Source organism: Leptopilina boulardi, unplaced genomic scaffold, assembly GCF_019393585.1.
Source record: "Leptopilina boulardi isolate dan_hultmark-lab unplaced genomic scaffold, ZJU_Lbou_2.1 LbouV2_214, whole genome shotgun sequence".
NCBI classification, from domain to species: Eukaryota; Metazoa; Arthropoda; class Insecta; order Hymenoptera; family Figitidae; genus Leptopilina; species Leptopilina boulardi.
The window spans coordinates 4,918,180-4,936,579 of NW_026137768.1; the positions used below are offsets into that span (position 1 = coordinate 4,918,180).

Below are 18,400 nucleotides of genomic sequence, written 5' to 3' on the forward strand. Positions count from 1 at the left end.
TGTATTATACTATAAATAAATAAAATAAAATTACCATCTTCAAATATAATATTTAAACTCGACAAAACACTTTTAAAAAATCAGAAATAAATTAAAATGAACTATTAATTTAAAAAACAGGATATTTTGTTATATTTTTAATCATTATGTTATTAATATTTCATTATTCAGATATTTTAAAATTATTATAAATTAAAAACATATATATTTAATTAAAAATAAATAAGTACTGATAAATTTACTACTTTTTTTTTACTATATAAACAAAAAAAAAAGAGAAAAGTAATTCGCAAAGAAGAATATTTTTAGGAAGTAATTATATATAAAATAATTGGAAATTTATGTTCTAATTATTTTATTATCGAAAAAATATTAAGTACACGAGACAGATCATATAAATAATAATTACTGTTAATATTATGATCCAAGGCAAGATGTAAGGCACAATCATTGCTCTAAAGTTAAAAATTAATTCTACTATTTACAAAAATTCATTTTCTCTCATTCACATATTAAAAATCACTTTGAACTTACGGTTGCAGACAGCACAATTCCAAAAAAAAATCGTTTCAAAAATTTTCAAAAACTTTTTTTTTTCCCTTAATTAAAAATATCTCTATGTATATAATAATGTATTTCTGTTATATTGCAACCGTGTTGTCCTACAAAGAGGGGAAGAACGTTATATACTTAATTAATTTTATAAGTACTTATTTACAATTTTCACAATAAAAAATTTTGTTTTAATAGATAAAAATTTTGTTTACCTCTCTTTATAAACATTCGTTTATTTTGCCTTTCATTCGTTTCTTTCTCTCTTGTCTCGATTCACTTTTTCTCAAATCATCACACGCACAAGAAAAAATTCGATTCTCACTGTTCAATATTAATTAAATATTATTGCCTAGTTTTCTTCTTTTCTATAAAATCTAAATAATTACTGTACGCGGGTCAGTTCTAAGAGATCCTATAAAAGTAATTAATAGTCTCTTTCTTGCAAAAAAAAAAGAACACAATACTGTTAGCATAAGTGGCTGGATCTCTGGATTCTAGTTATAATAAGCGTTTTATAATGTAAAAAAAAGAATGAATTTTTACGTTAGAAAGAATATTGTAAACTAAAGTTAAAAAAAAATATTATCTAATTTATTGTTCGTTAGGGTGTATTATTTTTATATATTTAATTGTTGCTCGTTATGGTTGCAGTAATTTTCTCATTTCTAAAAATAATTTCATGAATCGTATTTCCAGTATTTTTTTTTTTTTACGTAACTAGAGCTTCAATTATGTACAAAGCAATAAAAAGAAAAAAAGAAAAAACTCTAAACAACCGTTATGATTCAGAATAAAAAAGCTGCCTGCATGACGTGTAAGTTTACATTCGATTTTATAATAATAAAAAAATTGATACTGTTCAGATATTGCGATTTTAAAAATTTTTTGACAATTTTCAGTTTTCAAAATGAATTGTTTTTTTCAAATTAAATTTGAAATATCGAAAATTCAATTTTCTACCTTCACTTATTTTAAATTGAATTTTGAATTTTTTAAATTCAATTTTCAAAATTAATTAATTTTTAAATAATTAAATTGATTTAATTTAATAATTCTTAAATATATATATTTTACAATATAAATAGTAACAAAATTTTTAAACCTGTTAAAAATTTTGTCAGTCAAGGCACTTTATTCATTTAAAGAGTGAGTCTCATTAAAATTCCGTTTGAACGATTAATGACGTGATTTCGAGTTCAACTTTTAAGGATTAAAAACGCAATATCTTTTTATTGAGCTACGAAGAAATCTTCGCTTATATATATCTATATATATACGTATTATATAAATATATTATTTCAATGGGAATTTAAAAAATTTCATATCGCTACAAATGTTTTAAAAAATTTATCTAAAAAATATATTTCTAAGTTAAATAACATATTTAAACTTTCATCTTAAAGTTTTTCAAATATTTTTCATTTGAGTCGCGAATAATTTGATGATGAGTAAATGTGACTCTGAATAATTCTTTGAATTCCCATTTTTAAAGTCTTAAAACATTGTCTCATAAGCTTGTGGGAATACCGAAGTTATTTTAAACTTTTTAAACACACATAAAAATCCCGAACACGATTGTTAAAATGTTACATATTAATAATTATTATTAAAACTATTCATTTTTTCTTTTTAGTGAAAAAAATTTAATTTGGTTTCTTGTCAAAAATTTAAAATATAATCACAAATAATTCTCAAAAAGCTATAAAAAAAAAATTAATTAGGTTAATATAATAATTAAATTAATCAATTTAGTTTTTTTTTTCTATCACTAATCAATTATTAACCAATAATTAATATTACATTAAATAATATTAAAATGATTAAAAACAACTCAACATCTAATAAAAAAAATCACTTAAAATGATTTTTGAAAAAAAAAGAAACAAATAAATTAAAAAGTTCAACTCTATAATTTTCTTTCGTTAAAAAAGAAACAAAATTAGTATTTGCGACACAGATTGGAAGACAAAAAAATTCCAAGCCAACGCACTTTGTTTTTACATCAAGCAAAAATACCAGTGACGGTTCAAAATCGTCACACAGCTGTGTGTTTTGCAAATATAAAATGACTCTCTCGGTAATCCCACAGGTGACAACAATAGACGGACGTATGTGATTTTTATCAGTTCACTGAATAAAGAGTATCAAAAAAAAAAAAAAGAAAAAAAAATCTATACATCTCAGTTCGTAGGCCGTAAAAATCTCGTATGACAAAAAAGAACATACGAGAAATTCTATTTAAAAAAAAAAAAAAGAAAGAAAGAAAAAATAAGTCTTAATTGGATCTTAATCTTAAAAACCTTTTTCTCGACTGATTCTCTCGTTGGCCATGGAATAAATAATGGATGTGTTTTGGAAAGATGATGATGATGATGATGAGGATGAAGATGATGATGATCGTTCACAGGTGTTGATCGAGTGGTGGCACTGGTCCATGGTGAAGGGCCGATTCCTTGAGCATCGAGTTGACTGCTGACCCGGTTGTTTCCACATTGTGATGGAGGTTGCTGTTGTTGTTCTGACCGTTTAGAAACGAGGCCATTTCCATTGAGGACTGATGACCGCTCTGTTTAGAAACATGCGTGTTCGTTCGCTTCTTTCAGATCTAGAGCGTGTTTGGTAACGTACGTATGTGTGGTGTTCGGAAAAAACAAAAGAAAAGCGGCTCCAGAGAGAGTGCACAGAGAGGCGGAGGCAGAGGCATTTTATATAGAGAGGCAATAATAATAATAATAAACAAGAGGCGGGCCCCTTAGCTAATGCAACGGATGTCTTTTTTTAAACCGTGGCGTTAACGTGGGGCAAACTCTTGGAGAAATCGACAAATGACGGCCGTTGATTGGATTGTTTTGATGAATTCTTGTTGAAGAATCATTTCCCGATGTTATAAATGATCGAGCCGCCGCCTTGTCAAGTCTTTCTCCAGGTAATTGAAAGCATCGATTGCAAGATTCGCGCGTACTGACCTTGGGCTGATGCGCATCGTCAACTGGATCGAGACCGGCCAATGGATTTGATGTTATGTTTATCTTCGAGTCAGTTATCCCACCGTTCATCACACGTCCATTCGTGATTGGTTTCGCTAAAAAAAAATAATATCGAAATTAATTAACATTATTTTATATATCAAATGGAAAACTAAATTTTTATTTTTTTTCAAAGAAATGAAAGTGGAAGTCCTCAGCATCCTCAAAAAGCCCACTCACTTCCTCCTTTCATCTCTTTTATACCTGAAAATAAAAAATTAAACAAATTGTTGAAAAAAAATGTTTCACACAATTTTTATTAAAAATGAATTATTAAATAGAAATATAAATCAGTCGCAAATTAATAATTTTTAATTATTAAATTTTATTATAAATATAAAATTATGCAATAAAAATTAATTATTTAAGAAAATAAAAAACAATATTTCTTTGTCAAAATAAAATAAAAATATCAATATTATTTTATAAAATTAATTTCTAAGGAAACTTTTTACACTTGTTGTAAAGAACAATAATTTAATATTAAGTTTTAAACACAAAAATATAATTATTGTTCAATTTTTAATCAATTTGCACACAATTTTTTTTAGAAAATTTTGAAAATTGTTTTCTAAAAAAAATTTATAACAAATAGAAAACAATCTGTCAATTATTATTAAAATTAAAATAATAAATTTGAAGAATAAATTTTCTAAAATTATTTTTAAAAAATATGACTAAAAAAACTATTGAGTACCTTGATCCTGTGAAGAGTCGCGACTTTGCTTAAATTTGCGCTTCTTGTAAGCGACAGTGATGGCGGCAAGTCCTCCGAGAAGAATCGCACCTCCAAGAACTCCACCAACGATTGCGTACATATTCGAATTCCTTGGCGTCTCCACTGGTTTTTGTTCATTCTCAACTTTAACTTGTTGAACGGGCACATCGGGAACCGGTAATTTCTTTGTTTTCTCTCTGAGAATTTTGGAGAATTCAGAAGCAGCATCAACCGAAAAACTCTGAACCTTAAATTCATATGTAACATCAGGTTGTAAATGAGAAATAATTGTTCTCGTTGAATTTTTCCCCTCAACTGTTGTCTTTATATAATCGCCCGCCGACGTTGATGCACGATGATTAACATAGAAACCATCAATATTTGCCGAACGATCAGGATTTTGCCAAATAAGAAGAATACGATGTGGACTCAATGATTCTGTATTGGTAAAAAGTGGAGTTGGCATTTTATCACTATTAATTGATGTACTTCGATTTAAATGAAATCGAACGGAATTTGGACTAAGTTTATTGTCATTATTTGAATAAACGGCGGCAATACGAAAACGATATGTATGATTTGGTTGTAAATCATTAACTTCAAATGAACGAATATGATTCGGTATTTCTTGAATTGCCGTCATCCATTTAGCTTGTTTGCCATTCATTCTCTGTCCAAGTTCACGATATTGTACTTTGAAGAATTGAATTTCCAATCCATTGTTCTCGGGTACGGACCATCTCACCATTACTGAAACGTCTGATAATCTTGTCACGTTCGGCTGATCTGGCGGTACTAGAACATCTGAAAAACAGAATTTCATTTTTATTATCCTAAAATCGAATTAATAATTTATCAATTTTTAAAAATAGAATTACCGGGTCCCTTTCGTTTGCCATCCTTTCCTCGTCTTCGACCGCCAATTTTTGTGTGTTTGTGCGCTGAATTTGGAATTCCATATTCGTGTCTCGATTCAAGGGATCCACCAACGTGTTGCTTTGGTGTGACTCGAAGAAAATTATATCCCGAGTGCGATCCATATTCATTGCTCGCGACACATTGAACAATGCCAGCGTGTTTCTTTTCCACCGATGAAATCGAGAGTGTTGCGCCTCTTATTTCGACATTATTATTAGGTGTGAGAGTTTCACCATTAATTAACCATTCAATTGATGGTTCTGGTTGTCCAGAAACGGAGCACGATAATTCAAGTTCACCGCCTTCAGCGAAAGTCAAACCTTTCGGTGATTTTATTACCCTTGGCGGTTCAACGACAATTAAAATAATCACTAATTTTAATGGATATCTTACATTATTCCAGGCACAATCGTATTCACCTTGATCGGACGGTTGAACATTGACAATTGTCAATCCCATTGCCGATGAAGAAGAACGTGAAGGCAATGGTTTTCCTAATTTTGACCATTTCATATAAGGCACTGGATAACCGGCTCCAAAACATTCTAACGTCACATTTTTTCCTCGCAATACTTTATATTCAGTCTGTGGTTGTTTGATGAAATAAGGACTCTGCAATTTTTGTGTTGATTCAACAGTGAGAATCGTATTATGATTGCTGAGATACATTTGACTTGTTAAATAATTATTTGCTGTACAATGATATTTCCCAGAATCAGATGGACGGGCATTTTCAATTATTAATGTTTTGCCACCTGTTAATGTGGCACTTTTAACTGGTCTATTGTCCTTAAAAAATAGAATATCTGGCTCGGGAGCGGAATACGAGATCGGACAGGTTATTGGCACAGTATTACCAACAGGTACTTTTATTTCAACATCACTTTTATCAGAGAACTTTTCCATCGTTGCCAGTGTCAAACGAGCTGGATCGGATGCCAAACCACTCGTTCCTGAAAATCAAAATTTTCTTATTTATTTTTCATTAGTTAAAATTCTCTTTAGGCATCACCAGTAACTTTTCTCCTCAAAAAAGGTGAAAAAATGATGCCTAATTTATTAAAAAGAATTTCAGTAGAATTTTACAAATTTTAATTTAATTTTAACTTCGGAATTTTTTTTTTTTTCAAAGATTAGTAAAATTAAATATTTAATTATGTTTTTGGAATAAAGTGAATAATTTAAGGTGACAAACTCACCGTAAAAGGCGATACATCGGTAATCACCTGCTTTTGATTCATTATCAAAATTCACAGTAAGTATAGAAGCTTTACCACTGCTGTTAGCAGCCTGATTAAATGGCTCCCATTTATTAGAACCTAATGGCCTGTGACGCCATACAAATTTCTCTGGTGCTAGATTAAGATTGCACTCAAGAAATACATCATCGCCAAGAGGAGCAATGAATGGTTGAGGATGTCGAATAAATGTCATTCCTAATTCCTGCTTTTGTCCTATTAAAAATAATTCACAATTTATAAATAATTTTATCATTTTTAAAAATCAATTTTTTAATATTAACAAATTAAAAGAATGTAAATACAATTTAATTTTATAATTAAAATATTGAATAAAAAATAATGAATTTAAAAAAAAATGAAAAATTTAAAAAAATGAATTTTTTTATAAATTAAAAGAAAATTAGTCAATCGTTCATTTAAAAAAAAATACAAAATCTTACCAGAAGCGTAGCATCCTAGAACAAAGAGGAAGACTGTGATGAAGCCGGAAAGGGAAGGCACAGGTCGCATCTTGACACATTCTGAAATTACGGAAGAGAATTTAGTCACGTTTTACGATCAAGTTTGTTATTTATTTTTTTTGTTTCCTTCGTTTTCTATTCATTTTGTGTCCCCATTGGCAAACGCACTTGCGTGAGTGAGAACAACTAAAATAAATGCCAACAAATGAGTTTAAGTTTAGAACGATGAGTTCATGTGAAAATAGAACACATTCCTGCGTTCCTAAGATATTTTGTACACTATATATATATACAAGTATAGAAATTATTAGTTATAAAAAAAAATCCTATATGAAACAACACACCCGCAAGTTATACGATAAAATTGAACGCGCGCTAACGAACCATTTAAATCTCCCGCGAACGCGTCTGGTGTAACTCCTTTCAGATTTTTTTTTTCCTCTTCCTCTCTTAATATACTATATTATCTTTCCCACCTACGCACATTAATAGTTTAACTCGGTATCTCTTTTGATCCCTAGGATTGCTATAGGGTGCCAGAAAATTATTGGTGTTTATTTTAGCTCTCTCCCTTTATCATTCTTTCAACGGACTTTGAATTTGATGCCTCTTTTTACCATGTCATTCAACGAAATTCGAAGAGACTAAAAAAATAAAACAATAAATATAATTTTCATCTATTTAAATTGTAACATTAAATTTTTAATATTAAAATTATATACTTTTGCAGTTTTGAATTTGATATAATAGAAATTTCATATTATTTTACAGATAAAAATAAGGAATTTAAAAAAAAAATGGACATGAAATTGGAAAGAAAATACAATATCCTAATACGGTAACGAAAAGTGATTTCTTATCCGCAGTAAAGCGCACCGATTACACCCACGTACGTGAATGTTGAGAAGAACAAAAACTGTTCTAGCAAGGACTCTGAGGAAATTATTTATTGACTAACATCATGAGCGTAGGTAGGCTCATTCATAGATATAACTATCACCTACGCGTAACCGAAGGAGATGTGAATTTTTTTTCGTTATCAGAGGGAGTAAAAATAAATATTTTCTCAAAATATCAACCACGTGCAAAATTAATCCTTCAATTTTTCCCCAATAAATTTTAATTTCTCCATGAATTTCTTTATACAATATTTGTCCAAGTGATTACTATTTATTAAATTATCTCACTTAATTGTTAATCGAAAATAATTATATACTACAATTACAGGCCTCGGATCGACTTAAAGGCACAAAAAAAGTCGTTTTAGTCGATTTATATTCCAAAAAAAGTCGAAAAAGTCGATTTTTTTAAATTTTAACAACAATATTTTACAGATTTTTAAATTAAATTTTTTTTTTTAAATAATAATACTTTTGGAAGGGTTTAAAGTTGAAATTTTTAAAAATAATTGAATTTTAAAAAATTTTGTTAATTTTCAAACAATAATTAAATTTTATAAAACTAAAAATAATTTATCAAATAATTTCAGATAACATTTTTTAAATGTAATTGAATTTTCAAAGATTTACAATTGAGATTTTTAAAATTAATTGAACTTCAAGTGTTTTTAATTAAATTTTTTTGATGATTTCATTAACAAATTTATTAGAAATTGCGGAGAAAAATACAATAATTTGAAAACCATTTTTAATTGCAAAATGGTTTCAGATAGTTGAATTTTTAAAGAATATTATAAAAATAGTTAAAAATAATTGAATTTCCTTAGAGTCATAATTGAAATTGTTAAATTTTAAAAAATAAATAAATTTTAAAAGTTTTTAAATTAAAATTTTTGAAAATAATTGAAATATAATTGAAATTTTGGATAATAATATAATTTTAGTTGATTTTTGATTGAAAATTTTGATAATAATAAATTATACATTAAAATTTTTGAGAAAAATTGAATTTTAGTTGATTTTGAATTGAAAATTTTTAAAATAATTCAATTTTCTTTGATTTGAAATTGAAAATTTGGAAAATAATTGAATTTTAGTTGATTTAAAATAGAAAATTTTGAAAATAATTGAATTTTCTTTGATTTTGAATTGAAATTTTGGGAAATAATTGAATTTGAATTGAAATTTTGGATAATAATTTAATTTAAGTTGATTTTTGATTAAAAATTTTGATAATAATTAATTTTTAATTTAAATTTTAGATAATTATTGAATTTTAATTGATTTTGAATTGAAATTTTGGGTAATAATTGAATTTTATTTGATATTAAATTAAAAATTGAGAAAATAATTGAATTTTAAAAGATTTTAAATTGAAAATTTAGAAAATAATTAATTTAGTGAAGAATTCTAGTTAAAAATTTGTTAAATAATTGAAATAAAGAAGATCTGAAGAAGATCTGCATTTAATACTAAAAAAATATATTTTATTTAAAAACTTGTTTAAAAAATGTAAAAAAAAGTCGAAATAGTCGCATTTTATTAAAATTAGTCGAAAAAAGTCGAAAAAGTCGTATAATCCGAGACCTGCAATTAATAATTATTATATTAATATTTACAAAAAAATAATTTTTTTTTTTTACATAATTTTATGATATTTAATACGAAATTTGATTCAGATCATCACAAATTTAAGTTCCTGAGGTGATATAAAAAATCTAGTAAAACACAAATTTTCAAGTGTCGACAAAACGAAATAATGGATTTCGGTTGATGACAAGTGTTTGATCTTGTCGTAAAATTAATATTCGTAAATTTTGGCGTCGAGAGCCCGAAGGATTATTGTGTGTGTGTGTGTGTATATATATCTGAGATTGGTATAAAAGTCCGATGACAAGAGTAACAGGTGAGAAGAAGCAAGGGAGGCTGTGTGGATTCTGATCATCTCCCTCTCTGTCACTCATAAAAATAAAGAAGTCGAATTCCAAAGCAGCGGTTGTCAACCTTGTTCCTCCCCCCCCCCCTTCCCCAATCTCCAATGGAGCATCCTCCCACAAAGAAATTGCAGATTAAATCGGCTACACTCGTTTCGTTCTCGTGGCTACCTTTGGGTCCGGAATGTATACGATCAATTCTCAAAGAAAACTAGAACGAGCTTATAACACAAGGGAACTACCTGCGAGGAGGACATTTTGCTTCATCGAGCGACAAAAATTATAAGCTAATAATATTTTTCATTTTTCTCCATGTCAGACATATTAATCACTGTCAAGTCGATTTGAAAGATTATTATTATTAATCATTCGTATATTTCATTTGAAAATTTTTTTTTTTTAGCCATTATATAGAAGTTAATTTAAAGATTATTATTAATCTCTAAAATTTTAATAGAGATTATTAATTGACATCAAACACAAATTTGATATTTAAAAAAAAAATTGTTTTTATTGACCTTTAAAATTCTCATAAGAATTTATATTGTAAATTGTTGTTAACCTTTTACTATATTCCCTCAATCATTGGCACGCGCAAAAGTGAAATATGACATAATTTTATAACTCGTTCAAATGGGTGGTGCCCGATCATTACAGTGTTAGAAAATTTATTATCTTGAGCACATTCATTGCATAATTAAAACTTGAATGAGTTATGTACAAAAATGGAGCGAAAGATATTCCACTATTTAAAATTAATTTTCAATTTAAAGTACTAATAAAATAAAAAACTTGATTTTTTTGGATATTTATTTCTAAATTAATAATATAAAAAAAAAAGAAAATAAATCTAGGAGAAAAAAAAGTAAGGGCGCACTCACACCTCTGGCTGCCTGCACAGGCAGCCAGTGAGAGCCAATCAGAGAGTCAGTAGATTTAAATTTGAATTTTCTGTCTCTCTTACTCTTGTACGTTTTCTGCGTGGTGGGAGGCTGCCTGTGCAGGCAGCCAGAGGTGTGAGTGCGCCCTAAGTAAATACGAGGTATTGACACAAGAAACTTTCAAGAGTTGACACAACGGTTGCCGCGTTAAATTTAACATGCGGCACGAGGGTAAACGGCAATCAGTGGCAATAGAGAATGAAAGAAGAAGATTATTGACAAGTCTATTTGTCCTTTTCCCCCCTTTAACAAATTACTAAAATTGGAGAAAACTATATAATGTCAACAGGTGAACATTCGATTCTGCTTGCATTGGTTCCGCCGGGTTTTGTATTCAGGTGTTAACAATCACTATAGGGTTCGCTACCTCAAACCATTCCCCACTTTATTCTTTCCACACCTGCCTGCCAAACCACCTCTCTACATCTATATCTAATTCTAAAAGGATCCATAGAACCAATTCGGACTTTCCAAATCTCTACTCGCGCGCCACTAAAAAAATAAATATTCTCAACTTCTCAATTTACGACTAAAAAAAAAATACAAACAATCTTACATTAACAAAATTAAATATAATCGTTTTATAAAATATATATATTTTATAGTTAAAAGATAAAATCTCTGATCAATTTGATGATTATTAGCGGAAACGTTTTATTCGAAAACAATGGCGATTTTTCTTTTGTACAATCTGGTCAAAGTAGGAAGTGACATGCTAAGCAAAATCTATTCGTGTACCGAAGCTAGAGACGTGTCGTATCTTCATCTCGACGCCTCTGCATTAGTAAACCCTTTTATTTTCTCGAGTTACCTATCACACTCGCGCTCTATCTCTCTTTCTCTCTATTCCCCTCGCGACCCTCAATGATGACCACTTTCATCTCCACTGTTAATCTCTTTGTTCATGTCTCATTTGAAACTTATTCAACCATTTGTTCATAATGAATGCAATTTGCTCAGCCAGATTTCTCAAGTGCGTTGCTTCCATATATGATTATCAGAGCATTTAGAAGCTTTGCAAAAAAGAGATGAATTAATTCAGTGCGTGCTAATTAGACAAATTAAATCATTATACGAGAAAGTTGAAAAAAGGGCTTTGAATTTCATTTTTCCGAATGATTAATTTGATTTCTTTTAAAAATAATTAAACGAAATTTATTCATATAGCTGCAATTTTTCTTTTATTAAATAAAGTTTTCAAATACGAAAGATAAGATAAGAGATTGCAGATAGAATTAAAAAAATACAGCTAAAAATATTTATCGCTTAAGACAGATTTAGAAATCAATTTTAAATTGAAAATATATTTTATTTATTGCTTCCACAAAAAAATTATAAAATGAATCCTTAGTATCTTGTGAAGATTTCGATGACTTCCGCAGTCTCTATCAAAACAAAAATTGTTTTTAATTCTCCTTAAAATAATAGGAAAATAAAGTTGCCAAAGATAATACAATAAGTATTTAGTTTGTCTTAGATTTATATATTCGAAAACAAAATGCTAAATTTATAATGAATAAATCTCGATTAAAAAATTTCGCCCTTAATTTTTTAAAATTACATTTTACACCCTCTAAAATATATTGAAAATAAAGATTTTTATTCATTTTTAAATATTTCAAAATAGAAAGCATTGCCTTTGATATAGAAATCGTCACCCACGTGTTACCTGGCTGAAAGTTTATAAAAACATACACCTACACAAATCGCATCATTGTTCGAGAAACTCCCAAAAACAACATTGAATTTTAATATCTTTAAATAAATAAAAGTCTAGATTTTTAAAATTACATTCACTGACAAAAAACGTGAAAAATTGAAATAAATCACATAAATTTTGTAAGTACATATATACAGAATAAAAGAATTTGCATGAAAAATTTTAATAGAACAATAAAAAAAGGTAAAAGACGACTTACAAGACTAATAAAGAATTACAAAATCAAGGCTCAAAAACACGATGACAATTGAAAAATTTGCGTTTTATGTACATCAATATCCTCAAAACAACTTTCAGGCGCCTTGTATCTTTTTTTTAGTCTAGACACCTGCCAAGACGCTGGGGACGTCTCGGCGCCGCAGTTTGTTCTTCCGCTCGAGAAAGAAAAAATACAACGATCCGGCACGCGCAAAAACTACTGATTTCCCCTCCCTCCCTTAAAGATAACATTTTTTTTAAAAAAATATTTTTTAGAAACAAACCGTAAAGTACAGCGTCCCACGTACACCTTGCTTCAAAAACCTTATAATCTTTTGCAGGTGCATAATATTTATTTCTCCAGAAGAAAAAAAAATCTTACGAAAATTGCATCGCGTTTGATCACATTTTCAAATTCGAATCACGTACCGATTTGTATGCCGATCGCATGCCGAATAATTGTAGCGCGGCTTGTCCCTGGAGCGAATTCATGAACCACAGAAACAAACGTTACTGAAGAGGACAGAGAACAGGACGAGAACCGAGTATAAGGAAAACAAAAAAAAAAAAAACAATCTCGGTCGCGGCACACGCCAAGAGAATAGAAGTGCACTTACCCTTTTTTTTCTTCCAGTGAATAGCGTCTTGCTAATAGGTCAAAAAAAATTTCAACTCTCGTTTGATATATTTATTCCGGAAAACCGGCGAAAAACGCCTGGCGTCGGATGCACCTTGCTCCGGTAAATTACTCCATTTTCATCCCCGTTTTGTGATACACTCGCTTCATCCATAAAACTCACTGCAAAACAACACTCTCAGCGTCCACTAGAACACTGGAATGCGGACCCCGCGGACTTGACTGACGAGTTTTAAACCACCACAAGGATTACAGGGAAGCAGCGATGTTTGTGTAGCACCGGGTGACCATTGCGCTTGCGCCAATTCATGATGGCGTTGTTTTCCTGTTGGAGGCGCACTATTTTAAAATAAATGACAAACAATAAATGTAAAAAAAAATGATCCTTTGTTACAAAATGGAGATAAACTTTTTTAATTTTCAAGTTTTTTTTAAATATACTAAAAATTATTATAATTTACAGTTAAATTATTCATTGAAATTATTTAATTTTTGAAAAAATTATTAATAATTAATTATTCATCTTTAGTAGAAGTGAATCAAAAAACTGCTTTAGATTTATTCATAGTAAGTTATTAATACACCATGATAATACACCTTTTATTAAGATTAACTTAATGTGATAAAAAAATTTTTCTAATTTCGTAAATACTTACCTTAAAATTTTCAAACATGAACTACTGGTGTTTCAAAAAAATCAGTCATATTTATTAACTCGGTGGGGAGAGATAGTGAGACAACTGATTTGTGATTGGTGCGGGCGTTCACTGACGACCAATCAGAAGAGCGCAAAGAAGTGGTGGGGGAGTCTACTATAAAGATCGACGATTTTAGCAATCCCCACTTAGTAGGATTCTCGACTGAACCGTCATACTGTTCACATCGTTAAAGTATTAAACTGATTCTTTCAGAAAACTGAATGGATGAAGGTGTTTGGCTCGCATCCTTTCAGTCTAATCAACGTAAGCTCATTAAGCAAATTATACAAGTCTTATATCTCCCCCAGCCATGGGAGAAGAGAAAAATGGCAATTTCAATAAGAGGAAGAGGCAGAAAACCTCTTCTCGAAACAACAAAAATCAGCAAGTCTTGACGGACAACAAATTTAAACAACTCGAAAGTGATGAGGAAGAAAATGAACAAATGGATCTCGCAGATTCTATTCAAAAAGAAGTTAAAGGACCTCCTATCGTCATAAATGATCCCTCAATTCAATCGGCGAAAAGACTCTCCATCTACAATAATATCAAACAAATAACCAAAAACATGACCATCAAAATTTCACCTGTTGCCATCACTATCTATCCCAATGGGATAAATGATCATCAATTAATCATGGATAAACTCAAATTAGAAAATATACCTTTTCATACGTTTACACCAAATTCTCAAAAGTTAAAGAAACTCGTCATCAAGGGTCTTCCTAGAATTGACACGCAAGAAATCATTACGGAACTCAAGGAATGCGGCTTTGAACCACTAAAGGTAAATGTTATGACAGTAAGAAGTGATAGACCGCAAGAATATCCTCCTTATTTAGTGACCTTCGACAACTCGATGAAGGGAGTTAAGCTCCAGTTGCTCAAAAAGTTAAAAACTCTTTGTTACACTAGAATCACATGGGAGGATTATAAGAATCCTACAGGAGTGACTCAGTGCTATAAGTGTCAACAATTCGGTCACGGTACGAACAATTGTTTCAACTCACCAAAGTGCGTCAAATGCGGCCTAGGCCATTTGACAAAAGACTGTGTCAAATCAAAAGATTCTGAAGCTAAGTGTGCTAATTGTCAAGGAAATCATACGGCGAACTTCAGGGGATGCCCAAAATACAAGGAACGGATTGAAAAAATTCTGCGCCTTAGAGAAGCTGCAAAATCAATTAAAACTAGTGTGAAATCTCATCATCAAACTATACCACCAAATCTCAACAGGACAAACTATCCTCCGATGCAAACAACGGGTAATTCAACGAATCTGACGACGTTAACCACAAACAAGCTCTCACAGGATAAAGGATCAACTCAGTCTTCACTAACAACAACCAATCCATGGAATAAATCAGCCATCAATTCATCCCAAGAAGACATGTCTCTGTTATTGGAATTCGCGGAAATTGGTAAGAAAATTACTAGTAAATATAATTTAAAAAATATGATCCAAATGGCTAAAGATCTGCTATTTGCACTTGATTCTACAGACGATAAAATTGAACAAGCAATGTTATTTAACGAGTATATTTTAAACTTTAGCAATGGATTACAAAAATAATATTGTAATAGCGCATTGGAATGCCAACGGCATTATCGAAAAACAGCGTGAGATGAGGCACTTCATAGACATGCATGCAATTGACATAATTTTATTAAATGAAACTAAACTTAACAATAAAAAGAATTTTAATACTCCTGGTTTTAAAACTATTAGAAAAGATAGACACATTAATGGTAACAGAGGAGGAGGAGTTGCCATTTTAGTAAAATTGAATATAAATTTCACCCAGGTTGATTTTGATGGCGTGGAAGCCATCGGAATTAAACTGGATAATGGTTTGATTATAGCTTCAATATATGTTCCGAATCAAAATCTATTAGCGGGTCAATTAGATGAAATTTTCAAAAAACATAATAAAATCCTTGCAATTGGTGACTTCAACGCAAAGCATAATCTATGGCATTGTAATAGAAGTAATAAAAATGGTCAAACAATATTCAATTATACACAAAATAACTTAATAGAAGTAATAGCTCCTGATAGTCCAACGCGATATCCGTATGATTTAAATTCTTCTCCTACTTTTCTTGACATAGTCCTAAATAAAAATCTAAATAAACTCATAGAAGTAGAAACTTTAGATGAATTAAACTCTGATCATTTACCGATACTAGTAACAATTAATAATTCTCAAATAAATTACAAACAGAAAACACATCTAGATTATAAAAATGCGGATTGGAATCACTTTAGAAACTATCTAAATGACAATTTAATCATTAGTAATGATCTAGATAATTGCAATAAAATAGATTTTACCATAGATAAAATTACTCAATTAATTAACAGTGCCTTAGATGTAGCGGTACCGAGGAAGTCACCAAACTTAATTGCGGCTCGTCTTCCTCTTCCACAAGAAATCAAAGACTTAATTAAAGAACGAAATAAAATTCGTAAATCTTTTCAACAAACTAAATTAGATTATTTACGTAAAATTAAAAATAGACTGTCCAATCTGATTAAAACTAAAATTAAAAATTTTTATAATGAAAATTGGAATAAACGATTAGAAAATCTCAATGTTAAAGATAACAGCATTTGGAAAACAGCAAAATCTTTTACCAGAACTCATCCAGGTTCAATTGTCAAATTGCATGGTCCCTCTGGCCTAACCTATAATAAAGAAGATATTGTTGAAGTCTTAGCTAATTATTTTGAGGGAGTGCATCATCTCACGCGTGACTTTGGAAATAAAGAAACAAACAAAATTGTAAATGATGCTTATCAAGAAGTCCTAAATAGCGATTTTGATTCTGATTCAATTCATCTATCATCACCAATAGAAATAAGAAAATTGATATTAACACTGTCATCAAAGAAGGCGCCTGGTCCAGACGGTATTCAAAACATTGTCTTAAAAAATCTATCTAAAAAAATTATTGTGCAGATAAATTATATTTTTAATGCTTGTTTTAATTTATCTTATTTTCCCAATGATTGGAAAAAAGCAAATGTAATTGCAATTCATAAAACTGGGAAAGATAAACTCTTTCCTCAAAATTATCGTCCAATTAGTTTATTATCAACACTCAGTAAATTATTTGAAAAATTAATATTAAACAGAATTAAAATCTTTGAATCTGAAAATAACATACTCATACCTGAGCAATTTGGCTTTAGAGAAAAACATAGCACCGTTCAACAATTAGCTAGAGTTACAAATGAAATAACAACAAATTTTAATAGAAATAAGCATACAGCAGCTGCTTTTCTTGACATCGAAAAGGCTTTTGATTCCGTCTGGCACAGGGGCCTTATTTATAAACTATCAAAAATAGGTTTACCATTGTACATAAATAAATTATTAACAAGTTATTTAAATAATAGGAAATTTAATGTAGTTTATGACGATACTAAGTCGCAGTATAAAAACATTGCGGCGGGAGTGCCTCAGGGGTCTATCCTTGGTCCAGTATTATTTATTTATTATTTAAATGATATACCAAAGAATAAAGATACTAAAATCTCGATATTTGCAGATGACACAGCTATTTTTTCCACTTCTTGGAAAAAATATAAAGCAGTTGAATATTTACAAAGACATTTGGATATACTCATGAGGTACTATCACAAGTGGAAACTTAAAATAAATGCGAGTAAAACTGAATTTATAATATTTAGCAAACGCAAAAAAGAGAATAAAGAGGATGAATTAAAAATTATAGTAGATAAGATAGAAATTAAGAAAACAAACAGTATTAAATACTTGGGACTAACTTTGGATTATAGGTTAAACTATAAATCTCATATTACTAAAGCGTGCACCAAAGGTCAAAAAATAATTGGTTTATTATATTGTCTTATGAATCAGAAAAGTAAACTTAATGCTAAAAACAAAGTACTCTTATATAAAAGCCTGATAAAATCAGGAGTTCTTTATTCTATTCCTGTATGGAGTGGAGCAAACACTCAAAAAATTACAACTTTTGAAAATAAAATACTACGAAAAATTGCCAATGTTTCACCAAAAATTTCAAATATAGAAATTAAAAATATTTTACAAATTTTAGATATTAATGACACAATCTATAAACAAACAGATAATTTCTATAATAATCAAATACAAAAAGCTAAAGCACTAGAAAATTTTGTACTTCACACTAAGGAAACAGCGCCTTTTAAAATTAAACACAAACTGCCGTATTCATTATTAATGTAATCATTTATGTAAATACTTCGACTTACATTTTCCTTAGTTAGTAAGCTTTTTTATTGTATTTAATATTTTAATAACTGTTGATTCTTTAGATTTTATTTATATAATAATCATCTAATGGGTTTTTTACAATGGACCTTTTTACCAATATAAGAATTCATGAAATAAGAATTATCTTTAGGAACTCTATAATAAGTGTAAACTAAGCTAAATATAAATATT

The 18,400-nt window shown here is 29.4% G+C and overlaps 1 protein-coding gene across 3 annotated transcripts; it reads right to left on the minus strand.

The window, feature by feature from the left end:
- Positions 1–338: 338 nt before the first annotated feature.
- On the minus strand, positions 339–13,594 carry LOC127279263 (interference hedgehog-like). Of its 3 annotated transcripts, none has more exons than XM_051301502.1 (7): positions 13,229–13,594; positions 6,899–6,979; positions 6,417–6,671; positions 5,178–6,170; positions 4,279–5,103; positions 3,522–3,637; positions 339–3,121 (listed from the first exon to the last, which is right to left on the minus strand). In XM_051301502.1, exons 2-7 carry the CDS (start codon positions 6,966–6,968, stop codon positions 2,957–2,959), a joined length of 2,424 nt encoding a protein of 807 aa, XP_051157459.1. In that variant the 5' UTR covers positions 6,969–6,979; positions 13,229–13,594; the 3' UTR covers positions 339–2,956. The 3 variants fall into 3 exon arrangements, with proteins under 3 accessions (XP_051157459.1, XP_051157461.1, XP_051157458.1); XM_051301504.1 differs by having other exon boundaries at positions 2,980–3,160; XM_051301501.1 differs by lacking the exon at positions 339–3,121 and having other exon boundaries at positions 3,201–3,637.
- Between the last annotated feature and the right edge of the window lie 4,806 nt (positions 13,595–18,400).